General features: G+C 40.0%; 1 protein-coding gene across 1 annotated transcript in view; it reads right to left on the bottom strand.

The window, feature by feature from the left end:
- Positions 1-21,697, bottom strand: part of Frl (formin-like protein) — a 489,166-nt gene extending 467,469 nt beyond the window's left edge. Inside the window, exon 1 of the mRNA XM_071590308.1 lies at positions 21,239-21,697. Coding sequence (XP_071446409.1) covers positions 21,239-21,475 — 237 coding nt within the window. The 5' untranslated portion in view covers positions 21,476-21,697. The remainder of the gene's footprint in view (positions 1-21,238) is intronic.
- Positions 21,698-26,549: the final 4,852 nt, after the last annotated feature.

Raw genomic sequence — 26,549 nt, 5'->3', positions numbered from 1 at the left:
CATACACGTAAATACTCGATCAAATATTTGCGTTAAGGGAACTAAGTAATAAAATGGGGCAAATGGCTACCTCCTATGCTGTAAGGTTCGCACTGACTTATTTACAAACACCAAGTATTCCTTTTACCATTATTTCCCGCTAGAAACTGAGGAAAGTAATTAAAACGAGGTATGCGACCTCATTTTCCACTCACTAACAGCTGACTATTCTCACTCATACTTCTTCGGAAACCGGGTTTGTGGCACTAATTGTTTTCTTTTCCTTGATAATAAAAAATTAAGGCCAAAAAAAAACTGGTCAACTTTTAACGTTATCAACGGCATATAGGACTGGAATACAATTCGTATCCGACCAACATGATCGCTCGGCAACTGATCTCATTCCATGCAGTTAGGAATCCTTCGGTTTCACCTACGACCTGGACAAAGAAAATAAGCAAAATTGCTTACATGAGCCGATAAACGAATAATACATCGACCAGTTCTCCACAAAGTTTTTGGTTGGAAAAACACGTCATAACTATGATCGAATAAAACTTTTCATTCGACATAAACTACATAAAAAAGCATCGGTGAAATATAGCTTTTCTCCCCGACACCAAGTAGCAAATTTAGAATACCTCCATCGGTCACAAACGGATGGAAAAATATCAAATCCGGAAGAGAGAACAAAAATGAACAAGTCCCTCGGTTAACACACTCAGATAGAAGAATATTTATTTATTTTTTTATTTCAACAGGCCCAGTCTCATCCAGTGGTTTCGTAATTGAAACTAAAACTTGTATCGTCTCCATTTAGAAAATGGCCGATCGTCTTTCGAAATCGCATTCTCCGAATCCTCCTCCTTTGGATTCGAAATGGAAACCAGGCGTCTAACCCACAACACGGTGACGATTCAGGCACGTCGCGTCCGCCGCCTCGAGTTAAGGGAGGACATCCCTTTCAGCACCACATCCTCTTGACGATAGAGTTGCGCGCTCCGTGATTGCGGGGCAGGGAGGATGAGGCTCGCTCACCATAGCGAGCGAAGGAGGGATGCTAGAACGAGGCTACAGGATGCGGAGATGCCCAGTAATATGGTCCGAAAAACACGGGGGGAAATGGAGGAGGGACAGCATCCAGGGGCACTTGTGATTGCCTTGAACTAGACCAGACGCGCGGGGGAGGAAAGGCCATGGCGTTATGGAACCAATGTTGTGGTAGTCCCCTGGACGGGTCTCGTATCTCCCATACCCATTTGAGCCAGACCCATTCCCACTGCCACGCCCCAATTTAATTAAGAAAAGGGGGGTCACATGACATTTTATAGTAAAATGTACGAGGGCCGTTCAATACTACCTTAAAAAAATTCAAGAGATGGTACTGGTAATAACACAAAATGGTTCATTTTCGTAAGTCTAATCTCTCAGTAGACTGCTGTTACAGCTCCATCTATACCCATCAGGTGGATTCATTTCCGCAGCCAAATGAAGCAACAAACTATGGTTTATTTATAAAAATGGTACAAAATTAATTTCCTGCTTAAACAATTCTATTAAAAGGTTAACACCGAAAGACATCAAAGTCGAGTTGGATGAAGTTCATGACACATCTACTCATGTGTTTCGACTGTTTACAATTGGGTGAAAGAGATTAACAGTGGTCTTACATCTGCAAAGAATGAACATCATTTAGGGCGTTTGGTGGACAAGTCTTCCTCCGAGATGATCAAGAAAAATCTACGATTTGATTTTGATTGATCGACGAATCAAAGTTTGCAAAATTATCGAGGCCACAGGCATATCAAAGTAAGTCATGTTTTTAATTTTCCACGAAAAATTAGGTGTGACAATCTCGACAAGATGGCTGCCGCGTCTAAACACACTGGAGAATTAGCACTATCGTGAAGTCGATTCGAAGGCTGGTTTGTGGTTTTCGGTCGCAATCCTGCCGAGTTCCTGCGTCGATACATACCCGAGGACGAAACACAGACACACTATTACATTCCATAGACAAAGGAATCAAATCGAAACAATGGGGTTCTAAAGGCGAGCCAGCTCCGAAGAAGGCGAAGGCGGTGAAATTGGCCGACAAGGGGATATCACGGTTTTTTTTTGGGATTACACCTACATAGATTACTTGCAAAGAGGACTAACGGAGAGTATTTAGCATCGTTATTGTACCGGTTGGGTGAAAAAAATCAAGAAAAAAGTCAAAATTTAGTAATGAACAAGATTTTCTTCCATCAAAACAATGCACAGGTGCGCACACCTGGTCAGTTTCGATTGCGAAAATAATGGAATTAAAGTTCGAATTATTACAACATCCCCTATAAATCACTAGTGTGAGCCCCAGTGCCTTTTTATGCATCCAAACTTGAAATATGAGTCGGCGGAAAACAACTCACGTCGAACGAGGAGGTCATCTCCAACGCAGATACTTTTGTGAGAACCATCCGAAATCCCACTGTTTGAATTCATTAAAAAATTTATATAATCGCCGGGGAAAAGGCATCGAGCTAAAAGGAGAAAGTGTTGAAAAATAAAAAAATACCCAAAATAATTTTCTTTGTTTTCCTAAGGACTTATTGAACGACCCACGCCGAATCCTTTAATAGATCAAAGACCGCACCTAAACCTTCGACAGTCGGTGATTCGTCTGTAATAGTATCATCTACATCAAAGACGTACATATGTACGAGGGTCATCCGGAAAGTAGTACCCGTTCGTGCCGCATGAAGTGCTGACGACGCGAGTAGCCGCTGGACGAGGTCAGATAGCTTCAGTGGCTTGTCTGCCTTCTCTGAGCCAAGTTGCGTGACGCTAGCATTGCCTGTGTTGTTTCTGTGATTGTTTACAATGTTTAAAAAAATTGAGAACGCCGCCAGTTGTGAAGTGAGGGCAGTGATTAAATTCCTCAATGCAAGAAACGTTCGCCCATGTGATATTCATCGCCAATTAAAGGAGGTGTATGGAGACAATGTAATGGACGAGTCGTCTGTTCGGCGGTGGTGTCGCAACTTCAACATGGGGAGGGGGAACACACACGACGATGAGCGTTCGGAGAGACCGTCTGTCATTACAGACCAACTGGTGAGCTCAGTTGACGAATTCGTGAGGAACGATCGGCGCGTCACAATTGATGACATCTGTGAGCATTTTCCCAATGTTTCTCGAACAATTGTTCATGAAATTGTTAAACACCATCTGCATTATGCAAAAATTTGTGCAAGATGGGTCCCTCGCGTATCTCAATGAGCTGGCGGCGAAGGACTATGCAGCAGGAATACAGAAACTTGTCACACGTTATGACAAATGCCTTAATTTGCTTGGAGATTATGTTGAGAAGTAGTTTAAAGTATCCTCTTTCAAATAAAATTTTTTATGTTTGTTAATATTTACTTTTGTGTCTTTATTTCACGAACGGGTACTACTTTCCGGATGACCCTCGTACATGCAACGGACGTTAGAACGGAAAAGCTACGAGCGTAGTTCGGGAAAGGAAGTAATTATTAAAGATACTTTACCTGCAAAACTATTACACTAAAACTTTAAATGATAATTTAATTTGAATTCAAAACTTGACACAGAAAAGAATACTCACACATGGGTTAGACTTTTCCGGCGGTGACCTTCTGCCGTGGGACAAATTTTTCACGCACAACTTCTATTCGGATAAATGGTGCCTAACTCGCAGTAAACACGCGCGTACATAGTAATTTCCTAGCAGCCTTTGTTGTGGAACAAACATGCATTTAAATATGTAAAAATGCTATTAGATATTATAAACATAACAAACTAATATAGGATGTACCAAAATTGGGAAAAAAATAAATACATAAACGAGAACTATCCCACGTCACAAGTGGTTTTACCGGACAGCTAAATGATAACATCACAATAATTTGATGATCAACCAACACAGTTACGTCGCAGAATAGCACGCACGAAAGAATACGAGCGGGTTCAAATAAAGCTTCGGGCAAGGATATTGTGCTGCAACGCGAAGGATTTAAGGCATTTCGCAGTGCGATATGATCGCAGCCGAAGGACACTTAAAATGCAAGACTACTACTACTAAGTAATTCGTAACAAAATAGAACATGAGATTACTGCCTTATCAACGAGGAATAAGGAGTTTGTTTGACCGAGTTCTCCAATGTAAAAACTGATTAAAGAGTCCTATATACAAATATATATATTTATTTATTTATTTATATGTATGGGTGTGTGCGTATATACATATGTGTGTGTGAATATATATATATATATATATATATATATATATATATATATATATATATATATATATATATATATAATATATATATATAATATGTAAAAATACGCTTATATATAAATATACATATAAATCTCCATTGAAGAAGAAAATTTAATACTGCTAACGCGGATGACTTTTGTGCAAATGAATACCCTAAATTCTTTAAAAATAAAACTATTTTTTAAGGACAGGAAACTTCGCCCAATGAATAAATACACCAGTAAATTAACACCTAAGGTATCGGCTGCACAACGTGAGCAGTGTGTCAAAATTTCTGCTTCACTGGAGTGGGGAGAGGGATCGAATGAAATAAAGGAGCGGAGGGCTCGAGATATTAAATAGGACGAGTATGCCAGTGGTACGAGAGAGAAGGGGGGGGGATGAGGGCGTCAGGGAGGCGGACGACGACAAGTGAGAGGGAGAAATGATAGCAATGAAAACGGCCGTGATTGAGGATGAGGCTGAAGGAGAGATGGACACGGCTGCTCAATCCACAATCCATTCATTCAACCTGGAGGTGTTTCATCCCACTCTCTCCCCATCCACTTCAAGTGTCATTTCCTGCACATAATTTCGCTCACCCTCGCTCGGAGTGCAAGGGGGTTAAAGGGACGTTAATGTCGACAACTTGCTTGAATGATGTTGTTTGTACGACAGGATATTTTGACGTCGACGACGATAAAATCCTCGGGCCTCTTGGTTGAGCGCATGGAGGGGTCGAGCGTCCAATGTCCCCGCCTATCTATTCCTTCCGACGGCGGGCAGGAGGTCGCAGCAATGAGAACGTTCAGGAACGACTGGGCTGGTCCGGGGGGGGAGGATGTCGAATTGCCCGTCGTGCCGAGATGCTATCCTCGGGATAGCACAAATTTGAAATTAACAACGGTATCGCAATGACATAATAAAACAAATAAGTTGCTTTGAATGTTGTGGTTTGAATAAACAGGCAGGTGGGTGAGAGAGGAGACCACTTGAGCAGGGTGTTACGTGTACTTAATTAAGATACTTGAGATGCCCGTTACAACTAGAAGAGACTGAGAAGTACATTTTTAAAGGGTCGTCTCCAAGTTAATTCCTAACTCTGTAATTGCCATCAAATATATTCATACATGTACATACTCGGAAAGAAGATATTTATCCTAAACCGGTGACCTTGAAACAAAACGTAATTGTCATTCCAGTGTTTAAGGTTGGTTTTGGATGGACACACAAGAGCACTGCTAAATTTCTTAGCCTCGCCTAACCAGACACATCCTGGCACCACACACTCCGATAAACCTTCCTTCAATTCCGCATTCATTTTTATCCCCCTTCATTCCGTCCAACACCCCTATCCTTTTCCTCACGTACGTTTGCCGAACGTTCTTCCTCTATCGCTGTCTTCCACTAAACCACATGTATGGAGGAATAAACGATTTTGTCACAAAAATGGGAGTAAACTCCAGACTGAAAAAGTTTTGAATAAATAGGGGATAATAGGAGGTATTTCATATTACCGGAGAGACTAATTTGGGAATAAAAACTGCGACATCGACGTGGAAAGTGAAGCAAGAAGAAACTTGCCCATTTAGAAAAGGATTTTTCAGGTAAACAAGATCAATGAAGTCACCGCAACAAATAATACGATTTTGGCGAATACTACAGGAGGATAAAATGAAGGGTATTGCAAGAACTCACTTTCGCATCGCCCGTCGAAGACACGGTTAACAACTTCTCTACTGTGCTATTAACTCCACTTTGCTGCGAGGGCAACACACCGTGGAATTAAATGACTCGTACAGCTGAAGGGGAAAAGTGAGTCGTTTTGGAGTTTTCTTCCCTCGGGGGAAATCCAGAAATAGAAAAGGATTGACAGTGGAAATGGAATACTGGCTGAAACCATCACAGCTTTGGACTCACTAAAATCGCACACGCCGATAGGTCAAAATCCGAAAGCGGAAATTGCTGCATACCTTCATTCCCTCCAATGTGCCGAACACTGGAGAGGAGAAATCATAATGTCAGTCAGATGGCTGTACACGAAAATTCCTACCAAGGTGCTTATGCATTGTGAGATGTTAGTAGGATTCCTTAAATCGCACTGTTCGCCAACCAATTCCCTTTGCCTTCATCTACATCTACACAATAACCCTCAAACTACCGCAAGGGTTTGTGGTGGAGGGGTGAAAGGTCACCAGCCATGCAGGCACAATCCCAATGATGTCACCTCTACAAAAATATTAGTTTGACCATGTACTCGAAAAAAGTTAACCACACAAAAAAAGGCACTGACATGCAACAATGTTTAATGATAGGGATACGTATATTCAAATCGTGCTGTAGAACTGTCAAAAAGATGCGTCTATTAAAAAACTAACATGCATGAGAAAACATGCAGAATATCGACAAAATATACACACAACCAACCCTAATTATCTCCCAACCGATTGCTGTCACATTTATTTGACCTCTAATGGTACGAGGAAAAAACGACATTTTTAATCTATCAGTTCTACTATCTATCTCTCTAATTTGACGTTGGAGATATGATCTACCATAGTAAGTCGGGGCCCGTAATATGTCTTTAACATATTTTTTCTTATTTTGATCACGCATACAAACACAATTAGGAGCTAGAGTTAGTCCCTCTGTGTAATTCATCCCTCAGTGTAAGTTAGTCCCTCTGTGTTAGTCCCTCATTGAACTTGTACGCTTTGCAATTATCTAATTATTTTAACAACGCATGTAACCTCATTGTTTCCTAAGTATCCGAACTTTTACTGTTCCACGACAACGTTTTTTTTTATCCATTCAGCCTTTCTCCGCAAGAGACCCTCTACGACATCACCACAACATCACCATATTTGTTTTTCAATTTTACGTGTCGCTAGAGCCGAAGTCTTTCTTCCATCCCACCCAACCAAATGTACGGCATGTTCCTTGCATCAAGGTGCTGAGATGCCAGAAATACCACAATGCCTTCAATTCACAGGCGCACCTTCAGCTTGATTTGTGACAGGTGCACCAGCTGCGGAACAGCACCATCCATAAATCGCGAACGCACCAACAGTGCGACGCAAAATACGGCTTGCGAAAGAGAAAGCCATTACGTTCCGCAATACCGAATAACCCAATCGAAAGGTCAACGCTTCAGCTAGTATGACTCTCAGGCCGATTGAAGCCACACTTGCTAACCAAGGAGTGAATATCATTTACAGTCACTTTCCCGAGCTTGTTTCAGTTGCTAAAATAACAACGATGGGGCAAAGAACGGCATGGTACCTGAAAGTTATTTCACTTAATTTTGGAAAAATATTGGCATGGAAATTCGCCATCAATTCAAAAAGGCAATTAGGAAAATCTTAAACACCATACGATTAGTAGGGTGGGAAGCGTTCGCAGTGATTAATGGCGGCACCGTAGGTATTAAATCTGAATATCAATATGAGCAGAGAATAATCGCGATTCCTGGCCAGCTGCTATGACTTAGTTTCCGAGGCAGGTTAATGATTAAAAGCCCACAAAAATATTAATGTGGCTACCATATGTCAGAGGAGTTGAACTATAACTAACGTCTGCACTGGAGAGTCACATTTTGAAGCGTATATACTCTCAGTATAATGTTAAACAAAAAATAAATATCAACTCGAATGGTGACATTAACGGCAAAGAAGAACGAGCTTCATTTTCACAACATAAAATATAGTGCAGTTATTAAAGCACACGAATTATCGCATGCAAATGCATCAATGATGAACGGATGATACCGTGCCAACTACAGTCAATAGTTTCAAATTCTCTTTCTTAAAACTTAGGTGGATGAGGGATTTTTGCAGCGAGCGAACGTTCTTGTATGCTACAGAAAAAATATATCAGTGTTAGAAACTCCACTCATGATCTACACGAAGACTTACTTCGAGGAAATTATTTCTCTACCACAGTCACAATGGCAGGCAGTATATCCTATTATGTCAATAGATAATTCTCTGAATGTTCTTCTGAATTCTTAAACTGGATTTAAAAAACTACTTGAAATAAATCCCCAAAAATGAACTAATATCCAATTTTGCATTCCCTTACATTCCACACAAACATAAAATTGTACGTGACTACTAGTAGTCGTACAGTACTTGAAACCACGCTACCCAAGAAAAAGGCGTAATACGTCTTATGAGCGAAATAACATCTAACGTCTCGAAGTCGTTATCTGCGACCGGAAGCCCATGGTAGCATGTTCGTTCGCACCAGCCTCATTAGCATATGAACTCTCCGTCAATCAACGAATGTCTCAACGAACAAATCCTCCAGAAATGTGTGCTACCTTCCCTTCTCAGAAATTAGGTGCCTGAGTAAAAATATCCCTGAAACCCTCACAGTGGTACCAACCCAATGGAGGTAGTGTTCAACTTTCCACATTATTCCGAAAACGGTAGAATGAACACGGCCAAATCCTGCCCACAAGACCCTTCAAGAAAATAAAAGGTTTCCTGGCCACAAAATTATTAGAAATTATTTTTATCTTTTTATTAATAAAAAATTAATTATTTATCGACAGCTTGGATAGACCTCAGAATAAAGTAGCGATAGTCATCCGTTAAATTTGGCCTGGGAAGTTTTTCACGTAGGAAATATGCACCGTAAACACACCGTGTCCCCACTCAAACTTGATTGAAGAAGCTCTTGAGAAAGTGAAGTAGAGGGAGCGCTAGAACGACCACAGTGAGTCCTTTCTCGAACACCACGGCTGGATGGCATAACCCGTGCGGGTGGAAAAAAAAGTAATCATCACCATAACAGCACGTGTGTTTATGTCCTCCCCCACAAAACCCTGACGCGTTCCCTGCCGCCACCCCCAACCCCCTACTCCTCCAACATCGCCCCATCCGAACTACGGAGGGTCCGGATGCGGCGGGAAAAAAGCAGGGGATGTGTGTGAGAGAGCAAGAAAAACAACGCGGAAGATGCGTGAGAAAGAGTCGGGTTAGGAGGGGACAGGCGACGGAGCGGAGGACAAGGGAGCGTGGCCGAGGACGCGGTCGGCATCCCTCAATTCTTTACGCTCGACCGCATGATCTAGGGATGCCAGACGCTCGGAGATATTCCCGTTTTGCCTTCGTGCCTCGATAATACCTATCGGGTTATATCAAGCGTCATCGCTGCGGACATCGCAGTTTTTTCGATTTAAATTTGAAAAAAAACACGCCGAGATCTTCGCGAATTAGGCAGCAATATGATCGATTCTGTGATTTGAAAACGGCAGTTAATATTTAAATTAATAGAAAATCTGAGTTAAAAAAACAAGATTCTCCTAAGTAGGCATGTTGCAAAGTTAGGCGACATGTCAAACCTCCGAATGGTTTATCCATAGTCCACCATAGCAGGGAAACAAGCGTAGAGAAGAAATTATTTCCACGCGTACTTCTAGCGTATTTATTTTACTGCTCTACGTACGTATACTATCGTGAAGACCCTCCGATCCATGAGGATCCATCCACCTCCCATTGCATTAGTCACACTTAGAACGCCATGAAGGACAGAAAATCTAAATTAATACAAGGCACTGACGGCAGACAATTTTCAGTGCCAGATTTTTGTATTTAGAACTTCGGCATACATAAGATAACCTGAGTAAAAAGTTAAATCTCGTGGGTTTATCATAAAACAACTACTGTAGGACTAATTCTTCTGTCAGTTCATTGCAACACTAGCTAAATAATTGAATTAACAAGAAGCTGAACACCTGAAGTGAATAACAATAGCACTGATGAAAAAATGAGACAAATACCATAAAATGAGAACCATATTATACAGAATGCATACCTTGATTTCAAACTCTCAATAAAATATTACCAACAGGAACCTAATTATATATTTCATATCTCTTATTTGTCACCAGCATGTATTTTGTACCTTAGGTCTCTTCCACATTGAGCCCTATGTGTGGGTCAATACCGCAACCGCTAGCATTCGCGTGAATGCGGGACCCACTGGAAGCGTTTGGAACAAACAGACAGCCCTGTCTGCGCATCCACTCAACGCGATTATTTATCATTAGGCAAAAGATCATCCGGGCCCGCACTTAAGGCCATACGATTCGACGCTTTATGGAAATCATGCAGATATTGCTATCATGTCGACCAGGTGGACATGGAAAATGTCAAGTAACCGATACAACGTGGGCGGGTAATTATGTTCGGTTTGACGACATTGCAGATGTGGACTAGGCAGTAAGTATCACGATATGGGCGATATTGGCCGATATATCCGATTATTATTATTACTATCGGTAATTTACCAGTTTAGGTAGGTTTTGAACGGCCACAAGTTACCAAATAATTCTCTTGTTTACGCTAAAAAAACAGTATATATCCGATATTACTCGATTTACCCTGAACATTGTCGTCACGTCGATGTAACGGCGTCACCTCGATGGTTATCATGCATCGACGGACGATGCTAGAAAAAAATAATTTTTACACACCCAACCGTGCCGACGAGTGGGGACGAGTATGGCCCAAATGTCCCACTCCCCGAAGCAGAGATATCTCTGTTTCCCATATCAACCCTCCCTGGACAAGATAGGATCGTAAAGAGGAGTCATAGAATCGGAAGTGAACCATTGGAAAGCCAGTGGACGTTGAAGGTCGCAATTGTGTCCGCTCGTGGAGAGGAAATGGCTATTGAATGAGACTGCAGGACAAGAAGGTTTCAGTGATACTGAAGAGAGAGGAAGAATCGACGGCCGACAAACTCTCAGCACACATACAATACGAGACAAGGAACATTTTATCGCCACTCGGATGCGATGATCGTCGCTGACGGTGAAAAACGCCGGTTCTTTTGATGAAACAAATTCCTCCGACACCCATATAATGCAGTCGATGCAACGAAGAATGGAAACAATAAAACTCAATGGCAGGAGAAAAAAGCATACCAATAGCCTTGAATACTAAAAACAAAGTTCAATGATCTGGGTAACCGCAAATAAATCAAGGTAGATTTTTCATTCGGTAACACCACAAAAACAGAAACAGCAAAAACTAGAAAAGACTTTTCGGAATAAAACTGTCATCGACGCGACACGATGATCAAAAAAAAGTTAAACTTAAAAAAAAAAATTAAATGGTGTTAAGGTTCAGAGCACAAGGAAATAAGACTACAAGGAATTGACAAACAGATAGTAGGTATTGTTGTAAAAATAAAACGTATTGGAGATAAACAAATTGCGATAAGCAAGTGTTCAAGACCGATTTGCTAAAAACTATGGCAGAACAAGAACGGGACAAATTCTCAATTTCGCAAGGGAAAAAGTTCAGCGAAAGCCAATTAGGTACGAAGGTAAAGTATACTCGACTTGTATATAATTTAATCTACAAATTTCCATTCGCTCAATTGAAATAGGGAGAAAATATCCCTATGCCTATCCCATGTTTATAATAAATAAAAATCGGACATCCGCATGTGGTTAGCACATCCAACCGCACTAAAGGAGAGTAGCAAGTGTATTATAGAAGTTTTAAACCAGTGATAAGGAGGTAAACCTTTTCTCCATCACCATCGAAAAACCCAGTTTGCAAAGGTTGCACTTTAGCAAACGATTCCCGTTCTGATGATGGAAAGGCGATATTTACTTCGTCACTTTATTATGACAATATTAAGCACTAGGAAGAACCAACAATACAATTACAAATAAACGTCTCCACTCACATTAACAATGCATCTTTAAAAACCACGACATTATATCATCAATATAGCCGATAGTAATTTTCAAAACGAGATAAAAAATTAAACACCGTTAGATGCGTACTCGTACGTTAGCAATCTCCTTGGTTACAGAGGTACCAAATTCTAAGCCAAATAATTGATATTTATTTTATCCTTGAATTCTCTTCACAAAGCTTTCAAAGCTCAGAGAACACGATAAGAAGTTTATCTTTGCTGGCGCATGGAAATTCCAATAAAATTTAGCTTCGTTCAAAAATGTGGTGCATTTTGCGTCCAATTCGGGTGAGATGTGTTATGTAATCTTCTTCGCCGATGAATATTCTCGATGGATCACATGCCAAAAGAAAAGCCTTGTTACTACGTTAGTAAGTGCCTATTTTGTATTTTTTTACCTTTTGGGCCGACTCCCAAGGGACTGCCCATCGAAGGTCAGTCGAGGGTTTGGGGCCGGAAAAAAATCCTCGAGGACATATTTTAGGTGAAGGTCATGTTGACTTCAGAAGCCAAGCTTTCACAAAGCTGGGTTCAGGCAACCCATTACGCCGACAGCTAAAAAAGATATTTGATCAAAAAGGCCCATCTTTCCTTTAAATTGACTAAATATTTGAAATGGCGGACCTAAAAAATATCTCACGGTCCAAATGAAATACAGTATTCGTCAAGTTTTATTCGATAGTTATCCGCTTATCCCAAAACAACAGTTTCAACATTTCAAGTAATTATTCACAAAATTGTTCCTCTAAATATCTTTAAATTAGATTCTCGATGAAAGTGTCATCCCTAAATACGTACTTCGAATGGAAAGACGAATATCGTTCACAACTTTCATCCTACGAGGGAATACAACATTACAAGGTCACGAAATTCCTGTTCCCGATAAAATAATACAATTATTAGTAAGATCCCTCCTTAATACCTCTCATTTCTACGCAATGAAATTGCACAAGGCCATTTTCGATTTTTTTACCCCTTCCCTCCTCCCTTTAGGTATGGATCCTTTAGATAATACCTTCATCCCCGCGCTTACGTAATTATCGGCGCTTTCATTAACACGATAACGGCATCTTTTCCCAAAAGATAAGAAAAAGGAGCGTATTTAGGCTTCTTGTAGGCAAAAGCATTTTCACAATCTTTTTTGGAGGATGAGCGACCATTTCTACTACGCGTTTGCACCGAAACAGTACAGTGCCTTATTAAGGCAAATTGTTACTTCAGGGTATTACGCTAATTATTTAGTGGTATTATGCATTCAGTGTAATTAAACAAAGATGTCCAGGCAGTTCCAATTGCCTGCTACATTCTCTAATAATTCTGAAACCTCAGTTGAATCGGAGAATATTTGCACGGTGCCTTCTTACGTATTCTAGGATAATCAAAATCCTTTCTTCATGCACAATGGTTGAATTAATGCAATAATAGACCTTACTTAATTATACTAGTAAATACTCCTCAACGCAAGTAAAATAAACGTAACCAAATACACCCTCCCCTAAAATCCCTTCGTAATTTAAAGGACGGCCCCTTACGCTCGAATAGGTTCAAGTTCTTGCACAAAGAAGTGACAAATGAGAAGAGAGGAAGGAGAATAAAAACTGTGAGAAACAGTACAACTGAAAACAGTGTAAAAGCAGAGAAAAACCTCTCCGGACAGCCACCGAAGACCGCGACTTTTCATCTTCACACTTATCGCTTCAACTTTGTCGTAAATTATTATAGCAAAAAGGTTACCACAGATGAGCATACTCTGGAAGAACTTTGAAAACGACTCATTTCGTATTGTGCTCATCCGAAATTTTTCCAAGCAATTATTACGCGCGGAATAACTCTCCGTGTGGTACCTGATGCATTTACGTCTAGCTGTTTTGACTTCGCCTTCCCCGAATGGGAACAGCAGGATGAGTATTCATATGAATATAAATACGGTCTTAGAAAAAAATCACAGTCACACTTCTTCAGCAGATCGGTCACACGCTGATCTCCCATGCTTGCCACGAGAAATCCCTTTCCTCGCGGATTTTCCGCCTCATTCTACCTCTTATCCTTTGCTTGCGTCAGGGAAGTAGCGGTTTCCGGAGAGATGAGTGACGTGATAAGATCGGAACTGAAAAACACACCGCGGCACAGGAACTTTCGTCGAGAAGTACGAACCAGTGACGAGTTTCATCCGTGCAGTTTCTTCCGGAACATATTTCTGCGATTCAAAAGCAGCCAACATCACAAAAGTTCTACTGGAGCGGCAAAGATACAAAAATTCCGTTTTATTTCACATGATCGCAGCCTTAGATAGAAAAAAATAGTGCAGGAAGTTTCAGCAATGAGAGAAGAGGAAAAAGACACTTTATTTCGGAGACTGAACTTGTCTAAATTTTGCATGCTGTTCTAAAATTATCCGTTTTATCCTAGGAAAAGATTAGATGGGGAAGCATGCCAATAAATATCAGCCACATCATATACTAACATCGTAGTAACCAAAAAGTATACGTTTACGCACAAACCAAAAACAAGCCAATGCCCCGCTATTATATTTGTTGGAACCTATAGAGTACAAGCGCAATCGAACTTCCCGTTATAAAATGTCTATTTCATTGAAAACCATTGAGAAAAGAAACCACCTAGCTAAAGAAAATTCTCCGTTCCACCGACGAGTACGTGAAGCCCTAAGAATTTTTCTCAGTAAAATCAAGACCTCTGTTCAATGCAAAATTATTACTCGGGACTTACAACTTCACTACTCGCCAGACACTGTGCACCTTAAAAGTTGTTCCATTTAAATTTAAGCATTTTTTCTAGACGTAAATCATAATAAATCGAATTTCAATCAAATTTCAAAAAACTGAGTCGGTCACTAATGTTGTGCATTTTGAATGTTAAATAGCAGCTGAACCACCTATTTGTTTATGTCTCGAACAACAATGGAAAGTGTGACGTTTCACGCCACCGCTTCGGCAAATCATCGTTCTAGCAAGTCGTCGGCGGTGTTTATTAGCCATTGTCTCAAGCTCGGCAACGGTTAAATAACTTTCAAGCATTCCGCCTTTCCTACCTAAAACTAGAAAAAAGCGCGCCAATGTCCAGCATAGCAAACTATCATTTTGAAACTTTACCGGAATCAAAAATTAATAGATAAAATGGTGTACCAAGAACAGAAACATAAAATTATTTACGCACTAGAAAAAACCCGATCTACCCTAATGAACCCATTACAACGATATGAATCACGCGCATGACAATGCCGCGTATGTGCCTATCACATTTGACATATCTCAAAAGCATAGATTAATTACTTTCAATACTTCTCGCTAAGAAAGAGTTCGCCTGATAAACACAGCAATCCAGATGAGAGAAATAAAATATAATTGTTGGTTAAGAGAGTTTACTACGTCCTTCGTCTTATGAGACACCTAATAAAAAATAGGAATCTTAAAAAATACCGATCGAGCCAAAGTACATGCACCCATGTCGTTCGGAGAAACGTTGTTGCGAGCTGGACAACGATGTCATGAATGTGGCATTACAAAGATCGCCACCCCCCATTGCCGTAATTACTAACGACTACACAACATAGAATTCCAAAATGAACGAAACCAAATGGTTTTATTCGTCGCGACCTATTGACATTTTTCAGGTCAAAAATATGCTCCTTCGATTACATAAATTATCACGTTATTCAAAGTGACCTTGACCAATATCACATGATTCTATTCGACGGCGGAAGCAAAGAATGATCCGGTTTGTTAACCAACTCCCTTCCGATGGTCCGGGATCCAAATTTAAATATACACATGCAGAAAAACAAAGAAGCCATCTGGTGATTTGAATGAGCGTTAATAGCAGACGGGACCCTAAACTTCCGAATGAACCGCGATTGAATCTTTAAAGCATTCATTCCTTTTAAAATGAAAAAATATTCTCCTCTTTTTAGTTTTATATGCGACGCATAAGAAAGCCTTCTTAATTCCTCTAACATTACCTCCGATGCCCATCACCACCGTTCAATTTGATTCTTTGATGCTTTTTACTCTTCCTTGAAGTGAATAAATTCCATTAACGCCGTGGGCAATGATTACCTAACGTCCATTCCCTTACGGGAACATATGCAAGATTAGCAACGTCTTCTCAATACCCGCCCGTTGCGTTAACACTTAGTACCGCGATCATGTTTGGACCCATTTCAATCTGCTTACCTGCATCAACTGATTGTGGGACAAGATGATCAAAACGCCGTTAATATAAGTAGGACGAATAAATGCATTTAACATTTTTTTTATTACGATCATAAAAAGTATTAGATTTCGAAAGACACTACTGACGGTCACACAAATAATTTTGTCACATTCCTGGATGAATCTTAAAAATTTGTAACTCAATAAAAATTTGCAATTTGCATAAAAATAATCTTAGAAAAAACAGTATTCCAGGACTTTGGTATTCCACATTTCTCCCTCAAACTCATGAATCCGGAAATATGTGTTTTTATCATGAACACTATTATCTTCCCTTCAGCCCCAAACTGAGTTTTTCATCGGGAAGTTTTGCAACAAAAAAAACAGATTTGGCTAAGGATTTTATTCCAGACAAATAACGCCAGCAAATGGCTGAAACCACGGCACAATAATCGTTGAAAACTACTTTTTCGAAGAATGACGCTGGAATTGCTCGTAAAAGAGAGTGAGGCGAAATAAACCTAATATTGAAGCGTATAAACTCTTAAGACTACGCTATCTTCGTGGAGTTCGTTTTGGAAAGAGAAACAAACCTTTGAAGAGACACCGCATGAAGAAATTGGTCTCGTGGGAGAGGTCAACGCTCAATTATCATCAGATCCTCTAGGAAAATATACTTTGCAAGGAAAATCGGCGCACCACGCAGTTGATTAAGATGATTAATTACCTTCGGTTGATATTGTTTCATTAATCATTTCTAACTCACACTTGGGATATGTATACCAAAATATCAACATAACAATAATAATAACAAACAGGGATGCCATAACAACAGCCATTCAGCAGGGCACCACTTTTCTATCTGCACAGTCAGGGGTACTCAGGGGCACAAGGACCTCAAGTAGATTGAACACAGCTTAATTAATGTTCTGACCTTCTCGCTTCCCAGTAATGCAGGACCTGTCTCAGTAAGGTTTTGCGGTCTATAATATATGTAGTTCATGTTTCTTTGTATCTCCTCCTATTTAATACAACTGAAAACTTCTGTAGTGGGTAATATTAACACTTATTTAATATTTAAAAAAAGATGACCGCTAGCATGCATGTATACTCGTATGTGCACCAGCATGCACACCTCTTAAGGATTTTCAGTGGATATTCTTTTCTTTCCCACACCCCTTAAACGCCCTCTCTCTCCCTCTTCCATTTCACCTAGGGCCCGCACCCCCTGTCATGTACATATATATATATGGTGGGTCGCGGTAGTCCAGTGGGTAGAGCGTTGGACTGCTGACCAGAGGGTCCCGGGTTCGTTTCCGGGCAAGGCAATCTGGGCACCTGCAGCTCCACCATATATATATATATATATATATAAACATTCAAACACGAAATCCCGCCAAACGGCGAATAAATACTCATATATACAGAAACAGATATAAGGAAAAGGGATAGGAACACATATAAAGGACGAACACAATAGAGGTGGGGAAGGCGGAATCGAACGGATCACAAGAGTAAAAATATTTCCTCAACCGGGACTCGAACACCGGATCTTTCCACTTGCCGGGCGGATGCTCTTAACCACTTGAGCTATCGAGGATAGTCAATTTACCCTGAGATCCGTGGGTCTAATATGTCGCCAAGCGCCCCGATTCTTTCAGCCAAGAGATGGCGTCAGGGGGCTGTTTCACCCACCAAAGGAGAAATAGACAATACACAAGGAAAGGAAAGGACAGTGGGTTAGAATTCATACAACATCATACAGGAAAGGAACAGTGCGTTTCGTGGCACGCATAGCCAGAAGAAAGAGATGAGCCACATTGGCTCATATAGTTTTACTCTTGTGATCCGTTCGATTCCGCCTTCCCCACCTCTATTGTGTTCGTCCTTTATATGTGTTCCTATCCCTTTTCCTTATATCTGTTTCTGTATATATGAGTATTTATTCGCCGTTTGGCGGGATTTCGTGTTTGAATGTTTATTTGGCCAATGTGGCTCATCTCTTTCTTCTGGCTATGCGTGCCACGAAACGCACTGTTCCTTTCCTGTATGATGTTGTATGAATTCTAACCCACTGTCCTTTCCTTTCCTTGTGTATTGTCTATTTCTCCTTTGGTGGGTGAAACAGCCCCCTGACGCCATCTCTTGGCTGAAAGAATCGGGGCGCTTGGCGACATATTAGACCCACGGATCTCAGGGTAAATTGACTATCCTCGATAGCTCAAGTGGTTAAGAGCATCCGCCCGGCAAGTGGAAAGATCCGGTGTTCGAGTCCCGGTTGAGGAAATATTTTTACTCTTGTGATCCGTTCGATTCCGCCTTCCCCACCTCTATTGTGTTCGTCCTTTATATGTGTTCCTATCCCTTTTCCTTATATCTGTTTCTGTATATATGAGTATGTATATATATATATATATATATATATATATATATATATATATATATATATATATATTTTTTTTTTTTTAAGGTAATATACCGGTTAAGATAGGTTTTTGGATGGACACAACTACCAAACAAATATTTAATTACTCCTAACAAAACACAAAATCCATCATCCTACTCTATATCAGGTCCCTCTTCATCTCTGAGTACTTTCTTCCTCCATTCATCCCGTCCAACATCCCTATCCTGTTCCTTCCCTTTCCTCTTTTGCCCAACATTCTACCCTCTATCACAGTCTTCAACATCCCACTGCCGGTGAACACCCCCTTCATCCACCTTTCCTGCCTCCATAGGATTGCTCCCAACAAACCCCTCTCTTCGCCCACCATACCAAGTACTTCCTCATTTGTTTTCTTCTCTGTCCATTTCACCTTCTCCATTCTTCTCCACACCCACATTTCAAAAGCCTCCAATCTACGTCTATCCTCCTGCTTCAATGACCACGTTTCCGCGCCGTACATAGCTACGCTCCATATCAAAGTTTTTACGAGTCTTTTCTTAACATCCTTACTCAACGTCCCTGTCATCAACTCCCTCCTCCTTGTGAAAGCCTCTTTGCCTAGCGCAATTCTTCTCCTTACGTCCCTACTACTTTGACCGTGTTGGTCCAAAACACTACCGAGATACGTAAACTGTTCTACCTGCTCTAGTTTTTGCCCTCCTATTTTAATGTTAAGCTTGGCCTTTTTCTTTCTAGAAAATCGCATAACCTTTGTTTTATTAATATTGATTCTCATCCCATACCTGTCGCACTGAATTTCCAATTCACTCAGCAATGCTTGCAGCCCCTTGGCTGACTGACAAACTAAAGCTTGGTCATCAGCAAACCTAACTGATTTTACGAATTCCCCGCCCACATTCATTCCTACCTCGAGTTCTTCCCATGCCTCTTTGATCATTTCCTCTGCATACAGGTTGAACAGCAACGGTGATAATGGGCAACCCTGCCTTACACCCCTTCCTAACACTGCCCATCCTGACTCCCCGTTTCCCACCCGCACCTGAGCAGTCTGAGACATGTACAGGTTGCGCTTTAGCCTCCTTTCCCTCCAATCTATTTTCATCTCTTGCCTTATTCTCCCGACTTTCCTGATTGCAGGACAACATTACAGTTTCAATGTCACATCGTTACCATTCGTTATCCTCTTGATTTCGGACTTTCAAAACAATAAAATCAGTGGAGCTTTCAATGCTCGTGTCTAAGAGAGGTAGGATAAAAAGAAGTTTTTACTCAAATTAACACCTCCACCAAAACATAAGTGGCCTTAGATTGTACTGCACTATTGCCCGGATTGTAGCAAAGAAACATAATACCACCCCACTCCTATAATCTGAGAGCGAATCGTGTCAGATTAGAAGGAAAGTCAGGAAGCGATTTCTCAACTTGTGACTCATTCGCGGAAAAACGTCCGAGAAAGTGAGAACGATCAGTCGTAAAACTCGCAGTCCCTGTGAGGCGATGGTCACAAACCGGGCGAAAAAAACGGGGTACAAACAATGTGAGAACGTATTACTCGAGAACAGTCACACATACTTCCACCTCCCGACGCAATAGATACTACCGTCAACTACTAAATGAGAGAGGCAAAGGAGAAGAGGCAAGAAATATGTAGAGAAAAATTCGTGCAGCTCAAAAAATCCCACACCCATCATTCAATGAGATTTGACAACAGCGCAGAGTTGAGGGAGAGAGAGAAAAGGTCGTTTGTGTATGCCCGTTGTCTGCGAGTGTGTGCAACACTTGTGTTCCCTTCTTGCCATCCCTCTCTCCTTGGCAAAGCAGACAAAAAAATGGAGGGAAAAGAGAAACGTTTTGTACATCCGACGACAAGCAAAAACATAGTCCAAATAATACTTTTTTCACCACAAGAGTTAATACTCATTCAAATGACGAAACAAATGATACAGCGCATGTATTTCCGTAGCTACGAAAATAATTCAAGAACACATTAACAAGCAATACAACCTATTTAAAGTGCTTGCCATTCAAAGATAATCAGTTGGCATATATTAACTTGAACAGCAAATCCTTATGAACAATTGGCGATGTCGGCATCGCGTCAGAAAACAAAAGAAAAGGTGTAATAACAAAAGAAACCTTCGCCATACTACATCAAGTTATTCACACGCCATCAAAAGTAATGGAACGTATTTCGCGAAAGCACAATGGTCGCAAATTACATATCGAGAGAATTTAATTGTCGAGAAAGCATCTTTACTCTTCGTCAGCAAATGCTAATAGACCAGAGAGCAATTTTAAGATAGACGAATCAAAAGTACGCAATTTAATGATTCCAAAGAGTACTATAACTAAATTATTTTTATGGGTCTTACAGGACACACATTTAATTCCACACAATTGCAACATTAAATGACATTCATTAATAGTCGTTCATCACTTAATGCGGAACGACTATGACAGTGCACTGATGCACCGAAGAAAGCATACAAGGATGCTATTTATAAAAAAGATAACAATTGTCAATATTTTACTTGAAATTATTGCCGAAGAGCAAATTATCACACAAGGAAAACTTTTACCTTCCACGGTTACTATGGCGACGGAAGCAGTCAACAAGTGGTAACAACGGTAAAATTTCAAACATTCATTCCGACAACCATTTTATAGCAGGAATAACGCCAAACAGAACTTCACAACACTTACCAAAACTTTGGTGAATCTCCTATCCAATTCACTGGAATCCGGCATTGGTTGTTTACTCCTGACGGATGAAGTTGTAGATGTTGTAGTAGGAGATGTGGTCGTGACGGGTCTTGCAGTTCCCATTGAAGATGCATTGTTCAAAGCAACTTTGTTGTTTCCACCTACAGGTAAAGGTGATAGAGTGGGCAAGGCCGAGGAGGGCGGCGACTCACTCTTCAAGCTGAATGAATTCCCCATCGTTCTTCCAGAAGGTATTTCACTAACATGGGGTGCACACACCAACACTTTCACTTCGTCACAAATTAAAATTAATTTATAAACATTGCCAAACACATGCACTGCTTATTTCCATCCTGTGATGTTAAGAAAACAAGAGGTACCGCACGCCCGAATCAACAGGTACCTCTGCCTCCATTCCGTTGTTAAAACTGAGCTCCGTCAACAGCTCGCACGTCTGTGCCCAACTACTGGCAGGAAGCTTCGTGTGTGCTGCTGGGATTGCAAGACGCATGCGCTCCGATTACCTCCATCTCGCAGAGCTAGTCGGAACCCTGTACTGCTCGAAAGACAAAAGAATGCCGAAATGCTAAGAGGGTGGGGTTGATCGCAGCTTCAACGTGGTTAATATACACGTAAATAAGTGATTTTGTTATGGTAGTACGGGTGGAAAACAGCCGAGATTTCTCTAAATTAGTCTTGAAACTGATTGTCGCAAATGTAAAGAATCCTTTCATGAAAATTCTCTCAGGAAAAAGTAACATGGCATCGTTCCAATGCGATGTAATGACGGAACTCTTCAATGCTGCTTATCATACGTATAGTCTCGATCTACGCACGAAATTTCTGATTACTTTAGCAGCTATTTATCATAACTATCGAAAATTTTTAAAGAATGAGGAGTACTGGTCACTTGTTTAGTTAACTTGGGCTATAAGTATAATGGATGTCAGTAAACAGGATTAGAACATTTTATAAAAGAAAACGTGGCTGCAAGATAATATATGTGAAGGTACGAATATGAAGAAAAGCTGCGAAGCCCTTCAAATGTAAAAATTTTAATTCATTTCATTGTTTTCTACTGAGCTTCATTTCCTTGAGGTGTCTTTGATGTGAACTTGTTTGAGGAGATTTTTCAAAAGAGCAGTCTCGGGTTCAAGCTAAAATATACATCCACGTCATGAAACACTGCACCCAGCGAAATTGAAATTCTCAAAATTCAGACATTTTAATTCAATCCTTAAAGAAACATACTTCCTTTCTTTTCATCCAAAATTCCTATTATTTTTCTGCCTCAAATACCCAACATTCTTCCCTCTTTAACAGTCAATGGCTATTTAATACCTCTTGCATGAAGTTTTGCTGCCATTGAATTTCTTCCTAGAACCTTCTCCCCCACAATGCCCAAAACTTCGTTATTCTTTCTGTCCATTTCAATTTTTCCATTTTCCTCCATAACCATATCTCAAAGGCCTCCAGTATACACTTGTCCCTTGACTCAACGGTCATCTTTAGGAGCCGTCCAATATCATTAAATTTTCAATTTCAATGATTTTTTCTTCTTCTGTACTCATGACTCGTGTCATCAACTCCCTCTCTAAATATTTCTTTGCCTAATGCAGTTCTTTTTACCCTATTCTTAGACAATCCTCTTCCTAAAGAGGCAAACTGTTTCACTTACTCTATTCTACCATATGGCTTCCAATTTTAATTCTGATTACATTCTTATTTTGTGAAAACATCATCATCATTGTCTCATTAACATTGATTCTTATCTCATATCTATAAGGTCTGTCCCAAAAGTAGTAGGACTGAGTCGATTTTAAGAACATTGCCAAAATTTACTCAAGCACTCATAAGTTTCCCAAGTAGCACCCTTCTACATTCATCACCGCTGCCAGTGGGTTTTACGCGCCTCATACGCCCTCTGGTAGGCGGCCCGGAATGCTGCTAAGCTCTCTCGTCACGGCCTGTTGTAACGCTTACTGTGGGCCATGGTGACGTTCTTTCGGCACAAATTTGAGGCGGGGAGAGAGGAAGAAGTCTGACAGGGCATTGTCTAAAAATTTGGATCCTCACTCACATGGTCGAGAGGCTCTTGGCAGATCCGCGTGCGAGATTCCTTTTGTTCGTCCGAGAGCACTCGCGGTACCAACTTCGCAACACACCTTTATCATGTCGATGTTTTCAATCACATGTTGATGCACATCACTTTTAGGCATGCCTGGTTCTTCATAAACCATGCGAACACTTAATCTGTGATCCCTGTCCGCCAAAGCCTTCACTCTTGCAAGAATTTCCTCACTTTTTGAGGTCAACGGGCATCACAAACGTTCGGCGTCTACAATATCATCTTTACTCTCCCGAAAAAACTTGTGCCATTCCAAAACGCCCTACCTACCCATGCCGTTATTACTATAAGCTGCCAGGAACATGTCATAAGTCTCTTTCCCGGTTTTGCCCAGTTTCACGCAAAATTTGATGGGGTAAGGTTTCGCAAACGAACGATCCGCACTCCGCAAAGGCTGGGTGCCGACTGCCACTGGCCTCCAGCCTTTCCTGAGACTTCCCTCTCTCGAACCCAGTCAGTGAAACCGCCACCCGGGAAAAAATAAGTCCCACTAATTTTGGGACAGACCTTGTATGGCATTTACATATACCTTCATTCATCATTGATTGCGATCCTTTGGTTGTCTGTCTAACTTAAGCTTAATCATCCTCAACTCTAACTGATTCAATAATTTTCCCAGCTACTTTCATTCCTATCCCCAGCTCTTCCTAAGCTTCTTTTATTTCTTCCACTTACACATTGGAAAGCATGGGTAATAATGGACCTACTCCCACTCTTTACTTCCTAGCTAACATGCCCATCTTCATTTGCTGTACACACCCGTGCAGTCTGAGACATATACAGATGTTGTGTAAGTCACCCATCCTGTCAGTTTACTCATATCTTCTGCAATTCATTCATTAATTCTACCCTATTTAATCTGTTGAATGACTCTTTGAAATCCATGAATAAAACAAGCACAACCTGGTTTTCTTCTAAATTTATTTCAGTGTGCCACCTTATCACTGCCAAAGTATCATATATACCCCTATACTTCCATCCTTTTTTGTACCTCACAATAATTCCCATTACCATGATAAACCAGGCTAGCATGACAAAAATTTCATGTTTTATGTAGTTTTTGGAAGCAAATATTGCAATGTGTAATGCATCAAAAATAGGTCATTTACGACACATTTATAAAAGAGCCTGCCCACAATTTATTATATAGTCATAGGAAAGAGTCAATGAAAAAGACATCACCTAATCCACCTGTAATAAAAAATTCCAATCCACCTGATAAATGCACAACCTAGTTTGTCTTTGGGCCCAGAATAATGCCCTTTGCCTTACATGAGAATGTATAGCCATTTAACGAAAATAACAATATGTGCTCAAATAAATGAATCAAGAAAATTCACAATAATTTTTCATCAGACTTTTCAGTTCATTGAAGGCTAGATCAAATAAGTTTCGGTTGTGTGGATAACTAGAATGTGGTTTGAAATATAACACTTGACTGGTTCAGGCTCTTGGTAGCAGACTTTATCACCAGGCTATTGATAATTATGCTAAAACCAATGATCAGTCTAAAGGCTGATTTGGTCGCTCATAGTGTTTGTACTAAGCCTGTAGTTTGCAAAATCATGACCAAATTTGGGGCCTACTTTCTTTCTCTAGAGAAGAGATGCCATCTACAGCTTCTACACAAGAATTTGAAAATTGTAGATAAAATTGCACAGTCAAGGTTTACCAGTTCCTAGAGATATAATCTGGAATTGACACCAAAGCCCTCAAGATAGTAACAGAATGTTGGATCCTGTAGTCTGCCAGCAAATCAACTTAATATTTTTATGTCAAATTACTTGTATGCATATAGGTACCAACACCTTTTGGGTACTATCACACACCTACATAGGTATTTAACAAACCTTAGGATTAAATTTGATTAAGATGTTGGCTAGGCAAGATTATACTCAGGATATTCAAAATATGTATAAGGGATAAGGTAGAGGGGGAATTGCAGCATTATGGTAAATGTAAATTGATTTATTTTCGGAAGCAGATGGCAAAATATAATTATTAACTCTTTGTGTTGAGAGATGCTTAAATTTTATGAGCTCTCTGCTTCATTACCAGCCAAACAATATCATGCAATTAATGTCCCTCAAATTTAGAACTTATTTCATCTAAGAGGATAGCCCTTTCCTTATTTAAATCTACTATGCACATGTCCTTACAAACCAATTTGTTTCAATTTATTCTCCATTTACTTCTTCATCATTTCATATTATTCACTTGCTCAAGCTGATTATTCCAATGCTTATGTTTAAGACTGCTGGCATTTTAGATGTCATTAATTTGGACTAACTTGTCTATTTCATGTCATAAATAATCCGTTTTATACACATATCAACCATTGAAAACAACATCTAATAAAATATTAACATATCTTCCAATCATGAGAAACGAGCTTCAAGATGGTTAGAAAGGTTTTTATATAGTCAGTCAAAGTTAAAAAAAACATTACGTCAGTATAAATTGGAAAAAATATTCCTCCATTGGGACATGATTTCGATAAAATCCCATTTAATTTAGAACGATTGAATTAAGAGAGTGATTTTGACGAGCTCACTGGCAAACTGAGAGTAATAAGTTAAGATTGACTAAGGCTGTCATCACAAGGCAGTATTCAACATTTTAATGACATTCATGATGCATGTAATATTTGTTTTATACTATTTTAGCTCAAAGAGATATCATTTTTATACCCTAAGCGACTAATGATGGGGACAACTTCAAAATGCAGTGAATCTTCAATTCAATCCACCTGATATTTTTGGCATTCCATGGAAAATGATTACACGACATATTGCTGTTAGTGATCTTCATTTACACTTTTGTTTTGTATTCTCCATGAATTTTATTGCCTATTGACTTTTGAGTCTAACATTACATTGGATAATTGGAAGGCAACCAAAAAGAAATGTTTCCTCGGCCAAATCTAATTGGTATGCAACTCCATCCTAAAATTTTAAGAAACGATTTTTAATTCAATTTTCATCCAATGAGATAAAATCAAATAGCTGAATTATAGTATGTAATTAATGATAGAGGAAATAAAAAAACTTATTCAGAGTGTACAAATTGAACCCATTTCATGAGGCTATTTCTGAAAATATCTGAGGGAGCTGGAATATCATATTTCATCATTGGTAAAAGCTTGTTTAAGCCCTGTAAGTGCAATATTTCACTATCTTTCCC

This window comes from Hetaerina americana, unplaced genomic scaffold, assembly GCF_022747635.1.
Source record: "Hetaerina americana unplaced genomic scaffold, ioHetAmer1.1.p SCAF_4, whole genome shotgun sequence".
Taxonomy (NCBI): domain Eukaryota; kingdom Metazoa; phylum Arthropoda; class Insecta; order Odonata; family Calopterygidae; genus Hetaerina; species Hetaerina americana.
This window is presented reverse-complemented; position numbering and strand designations above follow the sequence as displayed.